At 42.3% G+C, this 19845-nt stretch overlaps 1 protein-coding gene across 1 annotated transcript in view; it reads left to right on the forward strand.

The window, feature by feature from the left end:
• Positions 1-18853, forward strand: part of cdk5rap1 (CDK5 regulatory subunit associated protein 1) — a 37797-nt gene extending 18944 nt beyond the window's left edge. The window contains exons 12-13 of the mRNA XM_073061597.1: positions 15334-15474; positions 18458-18853. Of these exons, the coding sequence (XP_072917698.1) occupies positions 15334-15474; positions 18458-18592 (276 nt within the window). The 3' untranslated portion in view covers positions 18593-18853. The remainder of the gene's footprint in view (positions 1-15333; positions 15475-18457) is intronic.
• Positions 18854-19845: the final 992 nt, after the last annotated feature.

The raw sequence follows: 19845 nt of genomic DNA on the forward strand, positions 1-19845 counted from the left end.
AGTATACTAAAACATTTGCAAAAAACAGAAAAAAATCTGGAAGCAGTCAATAAGTCAAGCAGCTTCAGTAGGGAAAGAAGCAAAACTGATATTACGGGTCAGGGATCCATCGTCAGAATTGGAAAAGTGAGAAAATAAGTGTGTTTGAACTGTAAGCAGGACAGAGTGGAGAGGCTAGAGGAATAAAGCACTTACCAGATTTTTTTTTTAATTCTATCATTTCAGATAGGTAACCTTCATGTATTCTCCTGCCATAACTTTTGCCTTCTCTCTGTGATTCTGTTGTTTCCAGTTTGTCAACTTTGGTTCTTCATTCTCTTCTTCTGAAGGTCATTTTGAATTCTGGACTGCCCTTAAATGTTAAAAGATTAAAAATTGAGAAAATATATGAAGAACTGTGCAGTGACAATATTGCTCATTTTAGAGGAATACTTACAAAATTTCCACTTTAGCATACTTTTTCCATTTTTCAGCATCTGGCTATGACTAGCACAATCAGTCTGTTGCCCATCTCTAATTGCCCTTGAAAAGATGGTGATAATCCACCTCCCTAAAGCATTGCAGTGACATGTTGTTAATCAGATTAGTGTTGATCTGGAGAGGACCTAGCAGGTTGTGCATTTTCAGTGCATCACTAATCTTTTCCTGCTTAATGATAATGAACAAAGATTTCAAGTGCTGTCAGAGTTGTCTAGGTGAATATCTGTATTACATTTACTTGGGTACTATGTGTCAGTAGTGGAGGAAATTAATTTTTAGGATAGTGGATGGGGTATCTGTCAAGTTTTCTGCTTTGACCTGAATGGTGTCAAGCTTTGTGAGAGTTGTTGACCTGCACTCATCCAGACAAATGGTGAGTATTCCAGCACACTTCTGGAATTCAGCTCCTTGGTCTATGTTTGCATCAAAGCTGTGATAAGATCTAAAGTGGAGTATTCCTCATGAAACCCAGGTGAACAGATTATTTGTAGGTGCCACTTGATCCCATTGTTGATGAGAACTTGCATCCCTTGCCATTGATTGAGCGTAGAACCTGGAGGATGAGCTTTTCCTAGTCGATCCTTACTGTGTTGTGAAGCATTCTGCAGAAAGGCCTTCAGCCTCATTCTGCTGTCAGAAATGCTTTCTTTGAGTGCAAAATTATATTATCTCAAAACTTCCTTGCCTCAGGGTCTTTCCAAACAGCCACAGAAAAACTCTTCTATGTCACCCAGCTGGGTGACATGGTTGAGAACTTTCTCTCATTCTTCATTGTACAGGGGTTTTCATTTCTGAAAGGGAATATGGTAGCTTACTTTTTTTTTCAGAAAGTCCTTGGAGTTGCTGCCACTTTGATTTTGTGGTTTCTAAGGTAAGTAATGAGGCCATTAATGGAACCTCCACACATGGGCAGGTGGGTTGTTTGTGGGATAGTGTACTCCTTTCAGAACGTGTGCCTGGATTTGAAGTTCTTAATGCCACCCTCATTACTCTTGCTTCATATGGAGGAATTTTGGTCCAAAATTGCAAAGAGTTGATGTGGATGTGTCATTTTCTCAAAGATTAACTACCGAATACCAGACTTTTAAGATCTTTCAGGCAGATCTCCTGCTCCTCCAACCTCCCCGATGCTAAGAACTCTCTCCTGGCATGTATCTTGCTAGCCAAGGTTTACACAACCTTTTGATTTTTGATATGGGTGCCTTTCCTTCAGTGTCTCCCTTTTGGTGCATCCACAGTGTCCTTGCTGTGTTAAGTGCACCTTTAAGAACTGATATCCTTCTGGATAGTGTACTGGAAAACATCAGGAGATGTTCTAAATTAGTAATCTTCAGGTCGCATTTTAGTGTTTGTTTCTGGATGAAACTCCAGCATCACTTCAAACAGGATTTTGACCAATTTCTCTCTCTTTCTGGAGGCAGAGCAACGGCTACAGGATTGCTTTGTGTCAGTGTACTAGGCTGTGTTTAAGGACTCATCTAATCTGTAGATCTGAATGAGTACACCATGGTTGTCATGGACTTTATTAAAACAGTTGTAGATGAGTGTGCTGCCGCAAAATCAGTCTTCCCCAAACAGAAACCCTGGATGAACCATGAGATCCGCTATCTGCTGAGGGCCAGATCCGAGACATTCAAGTCTGGTGACCAAGAAGGTTACAGGAGGTCAAGGTACAATCTCCAGAAAGCCATCTCATGGGCAAAACGGCAATTCCAGAATAAACTTGAATCAGTGAAGGATGCTTGACTGCCATGGCAGGGCTCTTATAAAGGTAAATCAGGCAAAGTTGGTGACGTGACATCAGGGCTTTGCTTCCAGATGGGAACCATCACAACCTCCAGTCTGGCCAATTTGTGAGCAGCCTTCAGGAGGGTGAACCCACGGGAAGCATCCAGCCCAGATGGGGTACCTGGCCAAATACTAAAGACCTGTGCTGATCACTTGGCTGGAGTATTTACTAAGACCTATAGCTTCTCACTTCAGCAGTCGGAGATACCCACTTGCTTCAAGCAGGCTTCAATTATACCAGTCCCTAAGAAGAACGTGGTGACCTGCCTCAATGATTATAGTCCAGTAGCACTCGGTTTGAGAGTTGATGATGAAGCGAATCAACTCCTGCCTGAGAAGCGACTTGGATCTGTTGCAATTTATGTACTGGAGCAATGGGTCTACAGCCCTGGAACATCCGGAAAGCAAAAATGCTCTTTATCACCTCAAAACTAATCAATAAGCTTCAAGATCTTGGCCTCTATACCTCCTTGTGCAATTGGATCCTTGATTTCTTCACTTGCAGATCCCAGTCAGCTGAGATTGGCATCTCCATCAGCATAGGTGCACCACAAGGCTGTGTACTTAGCCTCCTGCTCCACTCGCTTTACACTTAATGACTGTGTGGCTAAGCACAGCTCCGATGCCATATTCAAGTTTGCTGACATTACCAATGTCATTAATCAAATTACCATATAGGAGGGAGATTGAAAATCTGGCTGAGTGGTGCCAGAGCAACAACCTCTTATTCAATGTCAGCAAGATTAAGAAGCTGATGATTGAATTCAGGAGCAGGAAGCTAGAGAATCAGTCCTCATTGGAGATTCAGAGGTATTACTATTTTGGAGGAGCTGTCTTGGGGCCCAGCTTGCAAGTGCGATTGCGAAGAAAGCACAACAGTGTCTTTACTTCCTTAGGAGTTTGCGAATATTCAGCATGACATCTAAAACTTTGACAAACTCCTATAGATGTGTAGCGGAAAATACCTTGACTGGCTGCATCATAGCCTAATATGGAAATGCCGATACCTTGACTGTAAAATCCTACAAAAAGAAGTGGATGTGGCCTGGTCCATCATGGATGTAGCCCTCCCCTCCATTGAGCACATCGACATAAAACGCTGTCAAAGGAAAGCAGCATCCATCATCAGGGACCCCCCTTCACCCAGGACATGCTTGCCATTAAGAAGAAAATACAGGTACCTCAGGACTCTCACCTCCAGGTTCAGAAATAATTGTTACCCTTCAACCATCAGGCTCTTGAACCAGAGGAGATAACTTCACTTTCCCCATCATTGAATTGTTCCTACAACCTGTGGACTCACTTTCAAGGGCTCGTCATCTCATATTCTTGATATTTATTGCTGGTTGCATAAATCTGGGGAATACTCTCTGGTCCCGCCTACCCATGAGATTGAGATGGCTCTCCCACCTCAAACCCTGGTTTGTGTGGGTGCTCTGTAATTTGCTACCCGGTTACAACTCAGTGCCTAGAAACAACAGATAGTACACTGCGTACAATTAAAGGAATGATATTTATGAATCTTAACTAAAGGGGTTAGTAAAGGAAAAAAAATAAAAAGGGCCCATTATAATTAGACAGTCAAATGTGCACAAGTTGGAGCTCAGCTCTTCCCAAAATTCATATAACCGATCCTCAGTCGATTTAGGCGCCTGGCTCCATCGAATCACGGTCGCCCACCAGATCGAATCCTATGACCAGCGTGTTCTCTCTTCATCTCCCAACGAACAAAAAAAACCCAGACCTCACAAAATCTCCCCCCTCCCCAGTGTTCTCTCAAACCTTTTCCCAGTTCCACCATCCTAATTGGATAACACACATTCCTCAGCATCCCTTATCTTCAACAATAACCCAAACAGGCTGAAAGCAGAACAGACAGAGCTGCTAAAATGAAATACATACAGCATAACAGTGAAAATGCAAACCAAGGTGTCCAGGGTGTTACACTCCTCCCGCCCCCACCAAAAATAGTCATGTCCTCATGACTTAGAAATAATTTATCATCTCTTCATTAATAACAGTTTTCAAAGGAATTTTGTGATGTTAGGACCTCCTATCCATTTGTAAGTGCTAGTGACATATCTCACTAGAGGGATATTTGCAACACTCTGTTCCCCCGATGCTACATAGTTCAGCCTATCCGGGGTCTCCTGACTCTTTGAGACCTCCTTATCCCATCATCTACTTCAGTTTCAGACACTCCTTGGGATCTTTCTTGTCAACATGGCAAGGCCTCCCCCTGCCCGTTTACTCATTCCTTCTGGCAATTGAGATCCCTCTGTCACTTGGCTGAGCCCAGCTTCGTTCCCAGTTACGTTAGAGCCCAGTCTCCCTTCATTGCCCAGCAGCAAGCCTGCCTGTCTACTGCTAATGCCCCACCAATTTCACCTGCCTTAGTGAGAAGGGTTGGGAATCTCTTCATCAATTATTGGGGAGTTTGCAAAGGGCAGCATATACCACACCCCCATTTCCTTACAATCCGAGTCCGTATCACATTCAGGGGTGGGGTCCGGTCTAACCTTTCTCACTCCTGGTCCTTCAGCTCCCCCTTGTTGCCATAGGGTCTGGATCAGGCTCTGGGTCAACACGCATCTCTTGACCCAGAGGTAAAAGGTGGTTTCAGTGGAGATTCTTGACAGGCCTATTCCCATCCTCTGGTTTCACCCAAAAAACAGGTATGTTTGGCACCTGACTCTGCAATGCATAGGGCGTAGCCTCCCAGCAGTCAACAAGCTTATGTTTCTCAGGTAGCCCCGAATACTTTGGGGACTCAGTCTCCAGGCGTATTAGTTAGGAGAACCTAATCTTTTGCTCATACCTCCACTTATCTCCTTGATTCTGCTTGGTAGCTAGTTCATAAGCCTTTTTCAGCTTCCTTCTCATATCAGACACACACTTCAGGTAAGTCTTCTGTGGTAGATCTTCCTCGCCAGTCCCAAAACAGAGGTCAATGGACAACCTTGCTTTGCACCCAAACATTAGATCATACGGCGAGTACAGGGTAGCTTTATTCTGTGTACAGTAGCAGTGGACCAGTTATCCAATGTGTTGACTCCACTTTTTTTTTTAGCTGATCTCCAGTGTTCTGAGCATGTCTAACAAGGTCTGATTGAACCTCTTGGGCTGGGGATTACCGTGTGGGTGATAAGACGTAGTCCTTGACTCGAAGCATGCTAAGTAACTCATGTATGAGCCTACTCTCGAAATCCATCCCTGATTGCTATATATCCACCTGGGGAGGACATAATAAACAGAATACTTCTGTCATAGCACTTTGGCCATGGTGGATGCCTTCTGATCCTTGGTAGAGAAGGCTTGCACATATCTGGTGATCTGTAATAGCCAAAACATTCTCCATATTGCTGGCATCAGGCTCAATTGATAGGATCAATTCAAATCAAATTCAGATCAGATCAAGTGGCCCCATGGTCTGCAAGTGGGATAACAGAGCAGCCCTTGTAGGCAGCATCTTCTTCCATTTGCATCGAATGCATGACTTAAAATACTCATTCCGGGCCAGTAGAACCAATCTTTGAGCAATCCGTAGGTCTTGTCAACTCCCAAATCATCATGCAGTGACTTCAACACAATCCTCCGATGCTGCTCAGGCAAAACTAGCTGGGAACGCTGAGGCCTGTTTGGAGACAACGTGACCCAGTATAGAATCTGGTTCTTGCACTCCCATCTGGGCCATTCTTTCAGTAGCTGAGATACTGCAGAGTGTTTCATTTTGTCTGCATGTGCCATGTCCCCTTCCGCAACCACTGACCAAATGTTGTCCATGCATGGGTTATCTCACTGAGTGGCTGCTACTTCCCCAGGGCTCAATTCTGGCAACTGCTTTGTTTTCAGAGCAGTCAGGTTGCATTAAGCCTGTGGAATGGACCATCAGAAGCACCCAAATGATCGACAGCTCGGTTCTGCCCTTGCCTTTCCTCTGCCTTCCCTGTGATGGAAAACTGGCACATGGCTTTGACCCCTGGGGCAGGCACACTCTCCCGCTCTCCAGCCTTTCATGTGCATGTCGGAAAACGCATCGGCATCAATATTCGGCTTTCCTGGCTGGTACTTCAGGCTGAAATCATAAGCAGACAATGCCGCCCAATCACCGATGGCCTGTGGCATCCAATTTCATCAAGGTCAGGATATAAGTTAATGGGTTTTTGTTCGTCCTCACCTCAAACTTGGCACTATATATATAGTTGCATAGCCCACTTCAACACCAGGAGCTCCAACTTCTGTGTGGGGTAGTTTCATTCAGGCGGTGACTGACTCCGGCTGACAAAACCTGTGCCCTGATCCTGATACTGAACACCCCCTCTCTGCTGGCATCCATATGCGGTACATATGGCAATCGAGGGTCTGCAAAAGCCAGCATGGGCACTTCCGTCAGCAGCTGAAAGGCCTCTTCACACTTCGCATCCCACGATGCTCCAAAAGGTTCCGAAGGGCTAAGATAATCTTTGCCATCTTCTCCTTTTGCCCTCTTCCCCAAGGAAGGGTAGCTGCTCAGAAGTTGATTTAAAGGGTGACTCACTTTAGTGTAGTCCTTCATGAACCTCTAGTAGTACCCACAGAATCCAAGGAACAAGCGCAGGGTGCTCACGGTCTGGGGCCTTGGCCATCTGGTCACCATCTCTCTCTGAGATGGATCCATAGCTACTCCATTCCGTGAGACTATATTCCCAACATATTGACAGACATCTTGCAGAACTGGCACTTGTCCAGGTAAAATTTTAACCCTTCAGCTTTCAGGTGGCCCAGCACCTTCAATGGCCTCACTTTATGTTCCTCCAAGGTGGATCCAAACACTTTGAGATCATCCAGGTACACCAACATCTCAAGCAAGTTCATATCCCCCCCCCACCACCACTTTCTCCATGACATGCTGGAAAGTCGCCGGAGCACCTTCTATGCCCTGGGGCATCCTTTTAAGCAGGGAGAATTCCAGAGGACATGTGAATGCCATCTTCTCTTTGTCAGCCTCATTCAGGGAGATCTGATAATACCCATTCCTCAAGTTCAGACAGGGCATCACATCTTCAATTCTCAGGACCGTATACTGGTTGGAGACTGTGCGCCTGTTCAGTCCAATAGTCCACACACGTCTGTACATTCCCTTCTTCTTCCTGGCTACCACTATTGGAGACACATCGGGGCTTCTGACTCAGTGATGATCCCAGCTTCCTTCCACACATGCTGCTGATCGTCTTCCACATCTGTAGGCACCAGTTGCCACGATCTTTCTCTGAACGGGGTGTCCTCTGTCACCCAGATGGTGTGACGAATGCTCTTGGAACAACCCAAATCAAACTTGTCAGTAGAAAAGACATCTTCCAACTTCCAGTTACAAGTGAGCCCCCAAAATTGAATGACTCGGCAGTCAACTTTCCCTTTATCGGAGTGAGTTCCACCCTGGCTTGTCACACGGGCATTAGACATTACCGTCACTGGAAGAGGCCTGAGAGTAACCTCCCTCTCCGAAGTGTTCTTGACAATCACTGTCTTCTTCACTGTACAACTGAGGGCTTCTGCAATACCCCAGCAGGTAAGCATGATCTTTTTGGTCTTCCGGAACATCCACCAGGAGGATATTGGCCTCGGGCATTCTCGGAAATTTGTGATTTCCTGTCACTGTAGCTACTTCCCCAGGCTGTAACACAAATGGTTTGGTTTCAGCAACAGGTTACTATCGATGCAATGCTCCTCAAACAGGATGAAGAGGTCAATACTCCCCAATGCCATTAGGCTTTACAATTCTACCGCCAGGACTTAAGAACTTTTTAAAAGCTATTATTAATGCTTTTTGAGATAGTGATTTAGATGCATATCATATTTTTTTACTGAGTTAAGTATTGTATGTACCGTAGATTTCGCACTACAGAGCGCACCTGATTAAAAGCCGCTGGCTCTAATTTTAGAAAGAAAATCAATTTTGTACTTGTACAGGCCGCACCGGATTTTAGGCCGCAGGTGTCCCACGTTGTAATATGAGATATTTACACAGAAAGATATTACACGTGAGGATTTTTTAACTTTTAATTAAATCCATATGGTAACAAACAAATACATATTGCAAATGCTTTTTTTCGAACCGTGCCTGTAATACGGCTACTTTTAAATATACATACGTATCAGTAACACACAAATTACGTTGCATATACATTCCAATATCTCCTAGCGACTGGTAAAAATATATATACTGCAGCCTACCAGGAAAAGTTATTGATCGCCTTTAACTTAAAAGCAGCGTTTTGGCTCCGCCGCTCCCCCCCACCTTCCCGTTTATCGCAAACCGGTATTTCCCACAAGACGCGGCGAAACCGGATGTGACGTCTAGCATTCCGGGCTGTAGTACAGAAAACATACTAACAAATGAATTACTAAGCGAAAATATTATAAACTAAATAACTGCCATAAAGGCAGCACAATGCTTTTCTTCGAGTGTTTTCCATGTTGATGAGGGTGAGTACAAATGACTGATTTACAATAATTTAATTGTGAAAGTGCGCTTGATTTATCGTACAATTTCATTGGACCTCTGTGAACTACTCATCAATTTTATTGGTCTACTGTTACGAGGCAAAATGTTTTTGGCGGCATGAAAAAAAACCATGCATTAGCCGCACCGTAGTAAAGGCCGCAGTGTTCAAAGCTGATCAAAATGTGGGAAAAAAGTAGCGGCTTAAAATCCAGAATCTACGGTAATTAGTTTTGCTACAACAAGTGTATGGGACATTGGAAAAAAGTTGAATTTCCCCATGGGGATGAATAAAGTATCTATCTATCTATCTAACTGGGTGTACGACACAGTACCTAGTACAGGTTTCCCCCTGTTCCTATGAAACGATTCGTAACCTGGAATGTCATAAAGTGAATAAGCAATTGCCATTTATTTATATGGGAAAAATTTGTGAGCATTCCCAGACCCAAAAAATAACCTACAACATCATGTCAAATAACACATAAATCCTAAAGTATCAGTAACATATAGTAAAAGCAGGAATGATATGATAAATACACAGCCTATATAAAGTAGAAGTACTTTTCTGCAATCATTGCAGCACTGTCTAGCGTAGCGAAAATCTCACGCAAGCGCTCTCAGCTCCAGCAACCTTTAAGCTATGAAGCTGCCAAATCATAGCAAATAACACAAAAATACACAGCCTATATAAAGTAGAAATAATGTATGTACAGTGTAGTTTCACTTACCGGAATTGGGAAGACAGCGATCACACTGATAATGTCCGTTAATCTGAGTCGTTGGAGGTTGGGGTGGTGGGAGGTACAGGAGACTGGGGTGTCATCTCGTCGTCTGTTTCCATCAGGGCAGGCAGGTCACTAGCGTCTTCTATGTCTGCCTGCCTCGATGTCAAAGGTCGAGGTCGTGGCTGATGTGGAAGGCTTGAAAAATGACAGTATGCTTGACTGCTTAGCCTCGTGCATTTTTCTATCATACAGTTTTTTGTAAGCACTCAAACCATCCTGCAAATATGCCCTAAATCTACGTACCCTTTCAAAATTAAAGTCATACGTTTCTGCAATCATTGCAGCATTATCAATCGCAGTGAAAATCTCATGCAGTTGCTTCACATTCAGTTCCTGGATGACTTCACTTTCGGGCCGTTTGCTACTGTGTTCAGTTTCAATCAGGATCCTTTCCTCTTGCAATTGCATCAGCTCTTCATCTGTCAGTTCGTGGTCATGGGATGCCAAAACCTCGTTAATATCATCTTCGTCAACTTCCACAAACCCAACCTCCTTAGCCAAACTCGCTATTGCCGTATTTATTGTTAATAGTTCGGAGCCTTTAAGTGCTCTTGGATTTTCTGAATGGTACACTAGTGGAGACTTAAGGACAACATCACCAGTGGCATTAATAATAGACATTAGGGTAAACCTGACTTTCAATGCCTTGTGTCCCTCAGTCTATGGCAATACACTGAAGCTTGGCCCCACTAAGCCTTCAGGAATAGGGTTTTTTGCTTAAGGGTGTTTATTGATATATAGCTGGGAATGTGTTCCCCCCACCCCCCGAGACTCCAGGCCATTCCCTCACTGGGTCTCTTCTAAGTTTCCCGATGTCTCACTCAGGTAATCGGGGGCTCACTCTCCGAGGGTTTTCCCATGCTTCACACTCCCGTCTGAAGTGTCCCTCATCACCACAGTTATAACAGGCAATACTGGTCACTCCCCTTCTCGCAAGACCCCGTTTGCTAGCAGACCTCTGCTTAGTCCGACTCCCTGTTGGCTTTATTTTGCTGGGTGGCTGCACCTGCCGATAACAGTCCTAAACTCTGCCATGAGATCCTTTATCACTTCCTGGAGTAGGCTGTCAGTGGTCACTTCAGCCAAGCGGGCTACTACTGAGGACTGAACCCTGCTGACGGAGGCCTCCCACACCTCTGTAGCATTCTCCTCCTCTCTTCTCTGATCAGCTCGACAAACGAGGGAGATGGAACTGCATCTTACAAGACATTTGGAGACCCCAAGCGATCATGTCCTGTGACTGTGTGCCTTTCGCCGCTTGGTGCATTCTTAATTGATTCACTGTAGCCGTTTGAATGGCCTCCCCCCCCCCCATATCACGAGGAACTCAGCTACCTCTCTAGCCGACGAGTTTCTCCCCTTTAAACATGTTCCAAAACCCCATCGTAAGCACCATTGGGCTTCCGGTTGTGCCAAAAACATTTTCTAGTGCTTGCATGTAATCCACAGAAGTAGCAAAAGGGTTATGGGCCTTTAAGGATCTCAATAGGTCAGCAGCCAGCCCACTCAGACTCTCTACCAATCATTGTCTTTTCACGGCATCAGAACACTGCAACTCATCCAGCATCTGAGAGGTCTGCTCTGCCCAAGTCTCATATTTCTCTTACCCTTTGGAGGTTATTCCCAAGAATATGCTGAGCCTACGATAACTGAGGCTTTGAACCTGGGCACTTTACCATTTATTCGTCAGGGAGGTAAAGGTCACTACCAACTCAGAATGCTCACCCCTCACTGGAGGACTCACTAGACCTTCCACATCAGAGCGCTCCTTCCCCTTGTTCTGCAGAAATGAGAGCAACTTGTCTTTATAGTCTCCTCCCCCCAGCTATGGAAAACTTTGCTTCTGATTCAGCACACTCGCCTACAGTCCCCTTGTCCCGGAAAGTATGGACAGCCCTTGGTCTTCCCTCTCATGGAGTCCCAACAGTACCAGGCAGATCCACTGCCATTACATCAGCACTAGTCTGAACTAAAACAAAGTCTTTGCCTGCCATTTTGGCAAACCTCCACTCCACGATCATAACTGGTACTAATGCTTTAAAGGTACTTAAAGTCCAAATTAACAATTTGTCAGGGATACGAATGTCTACCCCACTCAATGCACAATCCTTCGTTATCGGTAACCCTGTGGATTCACACCACAGCTCAACCCATGCAGCATCCATTGCCTTGTATCTTAATCACTTTACCGGACAACAGTTTAATACAGGCTTAAGCACACAACCCACTGGATCAATGCCTAGGGCAAACACAGTATCCGACAAAATCAATCCGGGATGATACGCCTATCAATGACCCTGCTGCTTTCTTTAAATGCATACGTCTAGGAAATACACACTGGTCCCGTCAAACCTGTGAGATTGAGATGGCTACAACTCAGTGCCAAGAAATAACAGACAGCACACTGCATACAACTGAAGGAATTATATTTATGAACCTTGTATTTAGCTGAAGGGTTAGTAAAGAAAAGAAAGAAAAAAAACAAAAAGGGCCCATTGTAATTAAACAGTCAAATGTGCACAAGTTGGAGCTCATCTTGAAGTTCTCTGTCACTCACACCCTGGGCCTTCGGTCTACATGAAAGCCCACACGACCTTCCGAATGTCACTGGCAATCCAACAGACAGCACACTGCATATGATTAAAGGAGTTATATTTACGAATCTTTTCTCACTGTTATCCGGTAGGAGATACAGAAGCCTGAAGGCACACATTCAGCGATTCAGGGGCAGCTTCTTCTCGGCCATCCAATTCCTGGATGGACGTTGAATCGTTGGACACTACCTCACTTTTTTTAATATACAGTATTTCTATTTTTGCATGTTTTTTCTTTTAATCTATTCAATATACATAACTGATTTACTTGTTTATTACTTTTTGTTTCTCTGCTAGATTACGTATGGCATTGAGCTGCTGCTAAGTTAACAAATTGCACGTCACATGCCGTTGATAATAAACTCCGATAAAGGGATTAGTAAAGAAAAGAAAGAAGAAAAACAAAAAGGGCCCATGATAATTAAACAGTCAAATGTGTACATGGATGGAGCTCAACTCTTCCAAAAGTCATATTCACTGATCCTCAGTTGATTTCTGCACCTGGCTCCATTGAATCACAGTCCCCTACTGGGTCAAATCCTGCGACCAGTTCTCCAACGTCTTCTCTCTTTATCTCTTGCCGAACAAAAAAAACCCCAAGACCAGCCTTAGTGTCCCTCACAAAACCTCTCCATCCAGTGTTCTCCAAATTGGATGACACGCCTTCCTGAGTATCCCTTATCTTCAACAGTAACCCAAACAGGCTGAAAGCAGAACAGAACTTATAAAATGAAGTACCTACAGCGTCATGGTAAAAATGTGAACCAAGGTGTTACACCTGTTTATTATTATTATTTTTTGTGTTTGCAGTTTGTTGTGTTTTGCACACTGGTTGAACATTCAAGCCGGTGCGGTCTTTCATTGATTCTGTAATGGTTATTATTCTGTGGATTTTTTGAGTATGCCTGCCAGATAATAAATCTGGGGGTTGCATTATTAAAGTATATTACTTATTAATAAACTTGCTCTGAACTTCGAATCAATTTTTAAGCAACTGGTGGTACTTTTCCCATGTCCTTAAAGCAATTCTATGAAGCCTTGTATCACCTTCCAGAAAACTGTCAAATCCAAGACCAGGTTCCTCTCAAGACCCATGTTCAATTCTGATTTTCAGTGCCGTCCTTGTAGAGTTTGCACATTTTCCCCTGTAAAACCAGATGGGTTCCCTTCTCCTCCCCCACCCCAACGTGCCCCAGTTTCCTCCCACATCCAAAGATGCCGGGTTAATCATCCACTGTGAGGCGATTGTTAGAATATGAGGAGAAAATATTACTGTGAAGATAAGTGCAGGAATGCATTTGCTCTCTAAGTTGGCACAGGCTCTGATTATGATATGCCATAGGAATATATGCAACAAAATCCTGGAAGGTTATTCCCATCCCTGGTACAAGTTTTGCAGGTGAAAGAAATTATCATCACTATTTGCGGCAAGCACCTTAAAGACTATTTTCACAAAGTTCTGAAGTTCACTCTGTTTCTGAAGATTATCTTGCCCTCTCTTCCCATCTCTCTATGAATTCGAACTTCACTGATCCAAGTATGCAGTACTACTGATAAACCATATGGAAACCTGCCAATCAAGTCCATACTGTTTTGTCACACCTCCACACCCTCATATCCTTCTTCATTTAAGTTTTTTTATCGTTACTCTCAGTTCCTTAATCCTTCATATGTTTCCTGGCACCTTAAAACCAGTTGCTTTGGTTAGGGTGGGCTTGTCAGCTGTGATTGGCAGCTCATCTAAGAGAAGGGAAACTGATCTCAAACCTCTGCTACTTTGCAGTTATGGAGTAGTAGTTATGAGAGATTTTGTTTTCCCTTCTGATCCAATTTTGTATTTAATCAAATGCAATAATGGTTATTGATATAAAGCTTTAGATTCCACAGCAAAAAGTCAACAAATTAATGAGATCAGCTACAATGAATAAATACATTGATAAATAATTTTGTTTTGCTGCTTGTTGGATTCTGCGAAGCATTGTGGGCATGCTGTGTTGGTGCCAGAATGTGTGGCAACACTTGCAGCCTGCCCCCAGCACATTATTATGTTGTATTGGTTGATAATGTAAATGATGCATTTCACGATTTGTTTCTATGTACTTGATAAGTAAATAAATTGGAATCTGAAGAGTTCAACCAGCTGTTTCTCAACACTCAGAACCTAGTTTCCAGTAAATGTTCACAACAAGCTGCATGTTCAGCTTTTAGACGTAAGAAACTTGTCAGCAGCTTCTATCTCCATTTGAGCTGCTACATCAGGACTGCCAGTGAATTCCTTTTCTCTCTTATAGCTAGGAGGAAGCTTTTGTTTAAATGGAAAGATGTTTTTCCTCCTCATGCTCAATGGTTATGTGACATTATGTCATGTTTAGATTTAGAGAAGATCCGTTGTTCAATTTCTGAATCTCGTCAAGACTTTCAAACATTGTGGGGACCTTTTCTGAATTATTTTCAAAACCTTCAACTCGTTTAAGTTCAGATGTTGGCTATTACTAATTTTTATTATATGAGAAGGTATTTTACCTTTTTTTTCTCCTTAATAAACAGCTTCAGTCTAGTTAGGGGCTAGATTTTTTTTGTAATAAATTAGTATATTTCAATATAACTATTGATTAACTTACATGAATACAGAGTAATAAAATTGTTATTATGAACAGATATAATGTAATTGGTAGTTTTTTAAATCTTCTTTGACCTTTTATACATACTTTCTTGTACTCTGTATTCTTATATGTAGAAACTAATAAAAATATTAGTTTAGCAGGTGTTATAGAAATTTCCACTTGAAAGGGTCTTCTGAGAGAAAAAAAATCAGCTTTTTCAACAATAACCAAGTAGCAAGTTCATTTGGATAATAGAAGAAGGAACAAGTTGCTTCCTTTATGGAATACTTTACCTATTACTAACGCTTCGCAGAGGCAGGCTATAAAGTGCCCTGAGAAGATGCTCCATAATTTTACAATAGTTTTTTTTATTTGCTTAAACATTTCAGTATTTGATGATTATTATTCTCATTTTCTTTTAAATCTCAACAGGGAGTGATGTGAATATTTTCCTAATATAGCCCTTTATTAAGAATGATCAAGACTTTGTAAAACTTCATCTTAAGTTGTACCTGTAAATATCCTTGGATATCTATTATCCTTTGAGCCATTGTTACATATACCCATACTAATTTGTTAATGTTATTATTTGTTCCCAGGCTAGTAAACGATCCAACGTAGAATTGTGTGGACGAAATGATGGTAACATAAAAGTAATATTTCCCAATTTGGCAATACCATGTGATAGGTCATCAGACCTGTGTGCTTCTATCAGACCTGGGGACTATGTATCAGTGCAAGTAAGTGAACATATTGATGAAAATTGTATGGGGTTAGTGGATGGTTGAAATGTTTATATATTGTAGAATGGGATATCAGGGTTGTAAACAAACTCAATGACCAAGAAGTGGAACAAATTCAGTAGTTAGGGAATAGAGGTTGTTGCAGGGCCCAAGAATTTCTTTCTCATTGAAGAAGATTTGGGCTTTGGAGCACAATTTTTTTCTCAGTTACATTGGTTGAGAGGTATGAGAGGGAATACCATGATCATTGTCACAAAGAGTATTGTTTGCGACTTTGAAGATGATTGCTTTAATATTCTGGGGGAGGAAACCCATTTGGGGGTATGTGGGGGTGATTCCAGTGTAACAGTGGTTTTCATTTGTGATCACTGAGAAAGGAGAAGTCTTAGCTAGCTTATATAGGCTTTAAACCAGTGGAACTGAGATCAGTTTAATTGTTCTTCTGGTGGGACAAGAATGTGACCCAAATTGGAATTGTAAATTGATCTGCAAACCCCATTTCCAGAAAAGTTGGGATATTTTCCAAAATGCAATAAAAACAAAAATCTGTGATATGTTCATTCACATGAACCTTTATTTAACTGACAAAAGTACAAAGAAAAGATTTTCAATAGTTTTACTGACCAACTTAATTGTATTGTGTAAATATACACAAATTTAGAATTTGATGGCTGCAACACACTCAACAAAAGTTGGGACAGAGTTAAAATAAGATTGAAAAGTGCACAGAATATTCAAGTAACACCGGTTTGGAAGACTGCACATTAAGCAGGCTAATTGGTAGCAGGTGAGGTATCATGACTGGGTATAAAAGTAGCGTCCATCAAAGGCTCAGTCTTTGCAAGCAAGGATGGGTCGTGGCTCACCCCTTTGTGCCAAAATTCGTGAGAGAATTGTTAGTCAGTTCAAAAGGAACATTTCCCAACGCAAGATTGCAGAGAATTTAGGTCTTTCAACATCTACAGTACATAATATTGTGAAAAGATTCAGAGAATTCAGAGACATCTCAGTGCGTAAAGGGCAAGGTTGGAAACCACTGTTGAATGCGCCTGATCTTCGAGCCCTGAGGCGGCACTGATAGATATATAGATAGATACTTTATTCATCCCCATGGGGAAATTCAACTTTTTTTCCAATGTCCCATACACTTGTTGTAGCAAAACTAATAACATACAATACTTAACTCAGTAAAAAAATATGATATGCATCTAAATCACTATCTCAAAAAGCATTAATAATAGCTTTTAAAAAGTTCTTAAGTCCTGGCGGTTGAATTGTAAAGCCTAATGGCATTGGGGAGTATTGACCTCTTCATCCTGTCTGAGGAACATTGCATCGATAGTAACCTGTCGCTGAAACTGCTTCTCTGTCTCTGGATGGTGCTATGTAGAGGATGTTCAGAGTTTTCCATAATTGACCGTAGCCTACTCAGCGCCCTTCGCTCAGCTACCGATGTTAAACTCTCCAGTACTTTGCCCACGACAGAGCCCGCCTTCCTTACCAGCTTATTAAGACGTGAGGCGTCCCTCTTCTTAATGCTTCCTCCCCAACACGCCACCACAAAGAAGAGGGCGCTCTCCACAACTGACCTATAGAACATCTTCAGCATCTCACTACAGACATTGAATGACGCCAACCTTCTAAGGAAGTACAGTCGACTCTGTGCCTTCCTGCACAAGGCATCTGTGTTGGCAGTCCAGTCTAGCTTCTCGTCTAACTGTATTCCCAGATACTTGTAGGTCTTAACCTGCTCCACACATTCTCCATTAATGATCACTGGCTCCATATGAGGCCTAAGAAACCGTCATGCTACTGTGACAATTATAGCCACCTGGGCTCGGGAGTACTTCGGAAAACCATTGTCACTTAACACAGTCCGTCGCTGCATCCAGAAATGCAGCTTGAAACTGTATTACGCAAGGAGGAAGCCATACATCAACTCTATGCAGAAACGCCGGCGAGTTCTCTGGGCCCGAGCTAATCTCAGATGGACCGAAGGACTGTGGAACCATGTGCTGTGGTCAGATGAGTCCACATTTCAGCTAGTTTTCGGAAAAAACGGGCGTCAAGTTCTCCGTGCCAAAGGTGAAAACAATCATCCTGATTGTTATCAGCGAAAGGTGCCAAAGCCAGCATCTGTGATGGTATGGGGGTGTATCAGTGCCCGTGGCATGGGTGAGTTGCATGTATGTGAAGGTACCATTGACTCTGAGGCATATATTAGGATTTTAGAGAGACATATGTTGCCATCAAGGCGACGTCTCTTCCCGGGACGTCCATGCTTATTTCAGCAGGACAATGCCAGACCACATTCTGCACGGGCTCCAACAGCGTGGCTTTGTAGACACAGAGTGCGTGTGCTTGACTGGCCTGCTGCCAGTCCAGATCTATCTCCTATTGAAAATGTATGGTGCGTCATGAAGAGGAGAATCAGACAACGGAGACCACGGACTGTTGAGCAGCTGAAGTCTTATATCAAGCAAGAATGGACAAAATTTCCAATTGCAAATCTACTACAATTAGTATCCTCAGTTCCAAAATGATTAAAAAGTGTTATTAAAAGGAAAGGTGATGTAACACAATGGTAAACATGCCTCTGTCCCAACTTTTGTTGAGTGTGTTGTAGCTATCAAATTCTAAATTTGTGTATATTTACAAAGTACAATTAAGTTGGTCAGTAAAACTATTGAAAATCTTTTCTTTGTACTCTTGTCAGTTAAATAAAGGTTCACATGAATTAACATATCACAGATTTTTGTTTTTATTGCATTTTGGAAAATATCCCAACTTTTCTGGAATTGGGGTTTGTACTTGAAGGTTCTCCCCTTGACTAGCCCATTTGGGGTCAGTTTACATGAACCTACACATTCTCTTTGACGTACCATCCCCTGAAACATGCATATAGAAATGGAAACATATAAATAACTTTTATGTTTTTCACCTTGAGCAAATATATAATTGAGTTGTCTTTTATTTTCAGATAACATCAGCCAGTTCTCAAAGTTTAAAGGGTATTCCCATTTGCCATAAAATCTTGAGTAAATCTGCTGAAGTGACATCCCAACAATTTGCAGACTGTCTAAAGGAAAATAGCATTCAGCGGGAAAAGTGCTGAAATGAGTTTTATGAGATGAAGAATGATTGGAGAAAGTATAAAGTTATGGTTCACCAGAAAACTCTGCTGAGGGTGATAAAGTGGAGCTTTTGCAATTTTCATCAGAGGAAGTACACATAACGTGGAGTTCAAAATTCATATATCTGCATGTTTTTGTTCAAATGTGTTTGCTTACATATATAAAATTTGGGATCAAATTTGTGATTGAACCTAAAATATTGCTACAAAATAAACTATCCTGGTAATTTGTGATGAAGTAAACATTCTAAATCTATTCTTGGCATCCAGCTTTCTTTGAAGTTCCTCATACACTGGGCATGCATTTAAAACCAATATTGGGCAAAAGAACATGTTAGAAGAAAATCTCACAAACCTGTGCAGCTGATCATATGTTAATTGAACCAAGATCTCCCTGTTACAGCACTCAGTCAACTTAAACGTTGTGCTTAGGATGGTACTCTGACTTGTGACAGAAGCCAGTGTTTTAGGTGTGTACTCAGACCCCGCAGAGGCTGATTCATTACAACACAGTTACTCAATTCTTTATTGAAATTTTTAAAAATGACAAAAATTCTTTCTAAACAACATCTAAAACTTATCTAGAGTGGCCACCATTACATAAACATTCAATCAGCCAATTAGAGCACTTTACATATGTGCTGAGCCACTCACAGCCAATCGCGTATTAGTTCACGCTCTTGTCTCCCCCACGTGTGTAAACGTTCTTGTTCCCTCACCAATTTATTCCATTTTTTTCACCCATAATGTCTGGAAAATGGCCTGCAACTTCCAGTGAGGGTAATACATCTAAGGTGTCTAGGAAAAGCATTAGCATGAAGTGAAACTGCATTCTCAGGGTGAGAGCTTTAATAAGACCTTCGAGAATTGGTAGTGCAATGCATGCTGGGTGAATCAAAATATAATACATATTCTTGGTTTGATTTTTTTAAAATCAGGTACATGTGCATTTACATAATGTTATAATGACCCCGCATGGCACTCCAACTCCAAGGATCACATCCTTAGCGGTAAGCAGGATCTGAGTGTACTGACTTCAGTATCCTGGTGGAAATGTAGAAAGGTGCGAAAAATTCATGTTCGCTAGAGGGGGTTGTGGCATTCCCAGCACCAGCTCTGCTACCATGGAGATGTAACTCTGCCGGAAGGCGGCTGTTGCCATCAGTGTCGGAGTAGTGCAGCAAGAAATTCAGTGATTTCACTCATTTTGTGAAGTTTACTGTGGAAGTTATTAA

Source organism: Hemitrygon akajei, chromosome 11 (assembly GCF_048418815.1).
Source record: "Hemitrygon akajei chromosome 11, sHemAka1.3, whole genome shotgun sequence".
NCBI classification, from domain to species: Eukaryota; Metazoa; Chordata; class Chondrichthyes; order Myliobatiformes; family Dasyatidae; genus Hemitrygon; species Hemitrygon akajei.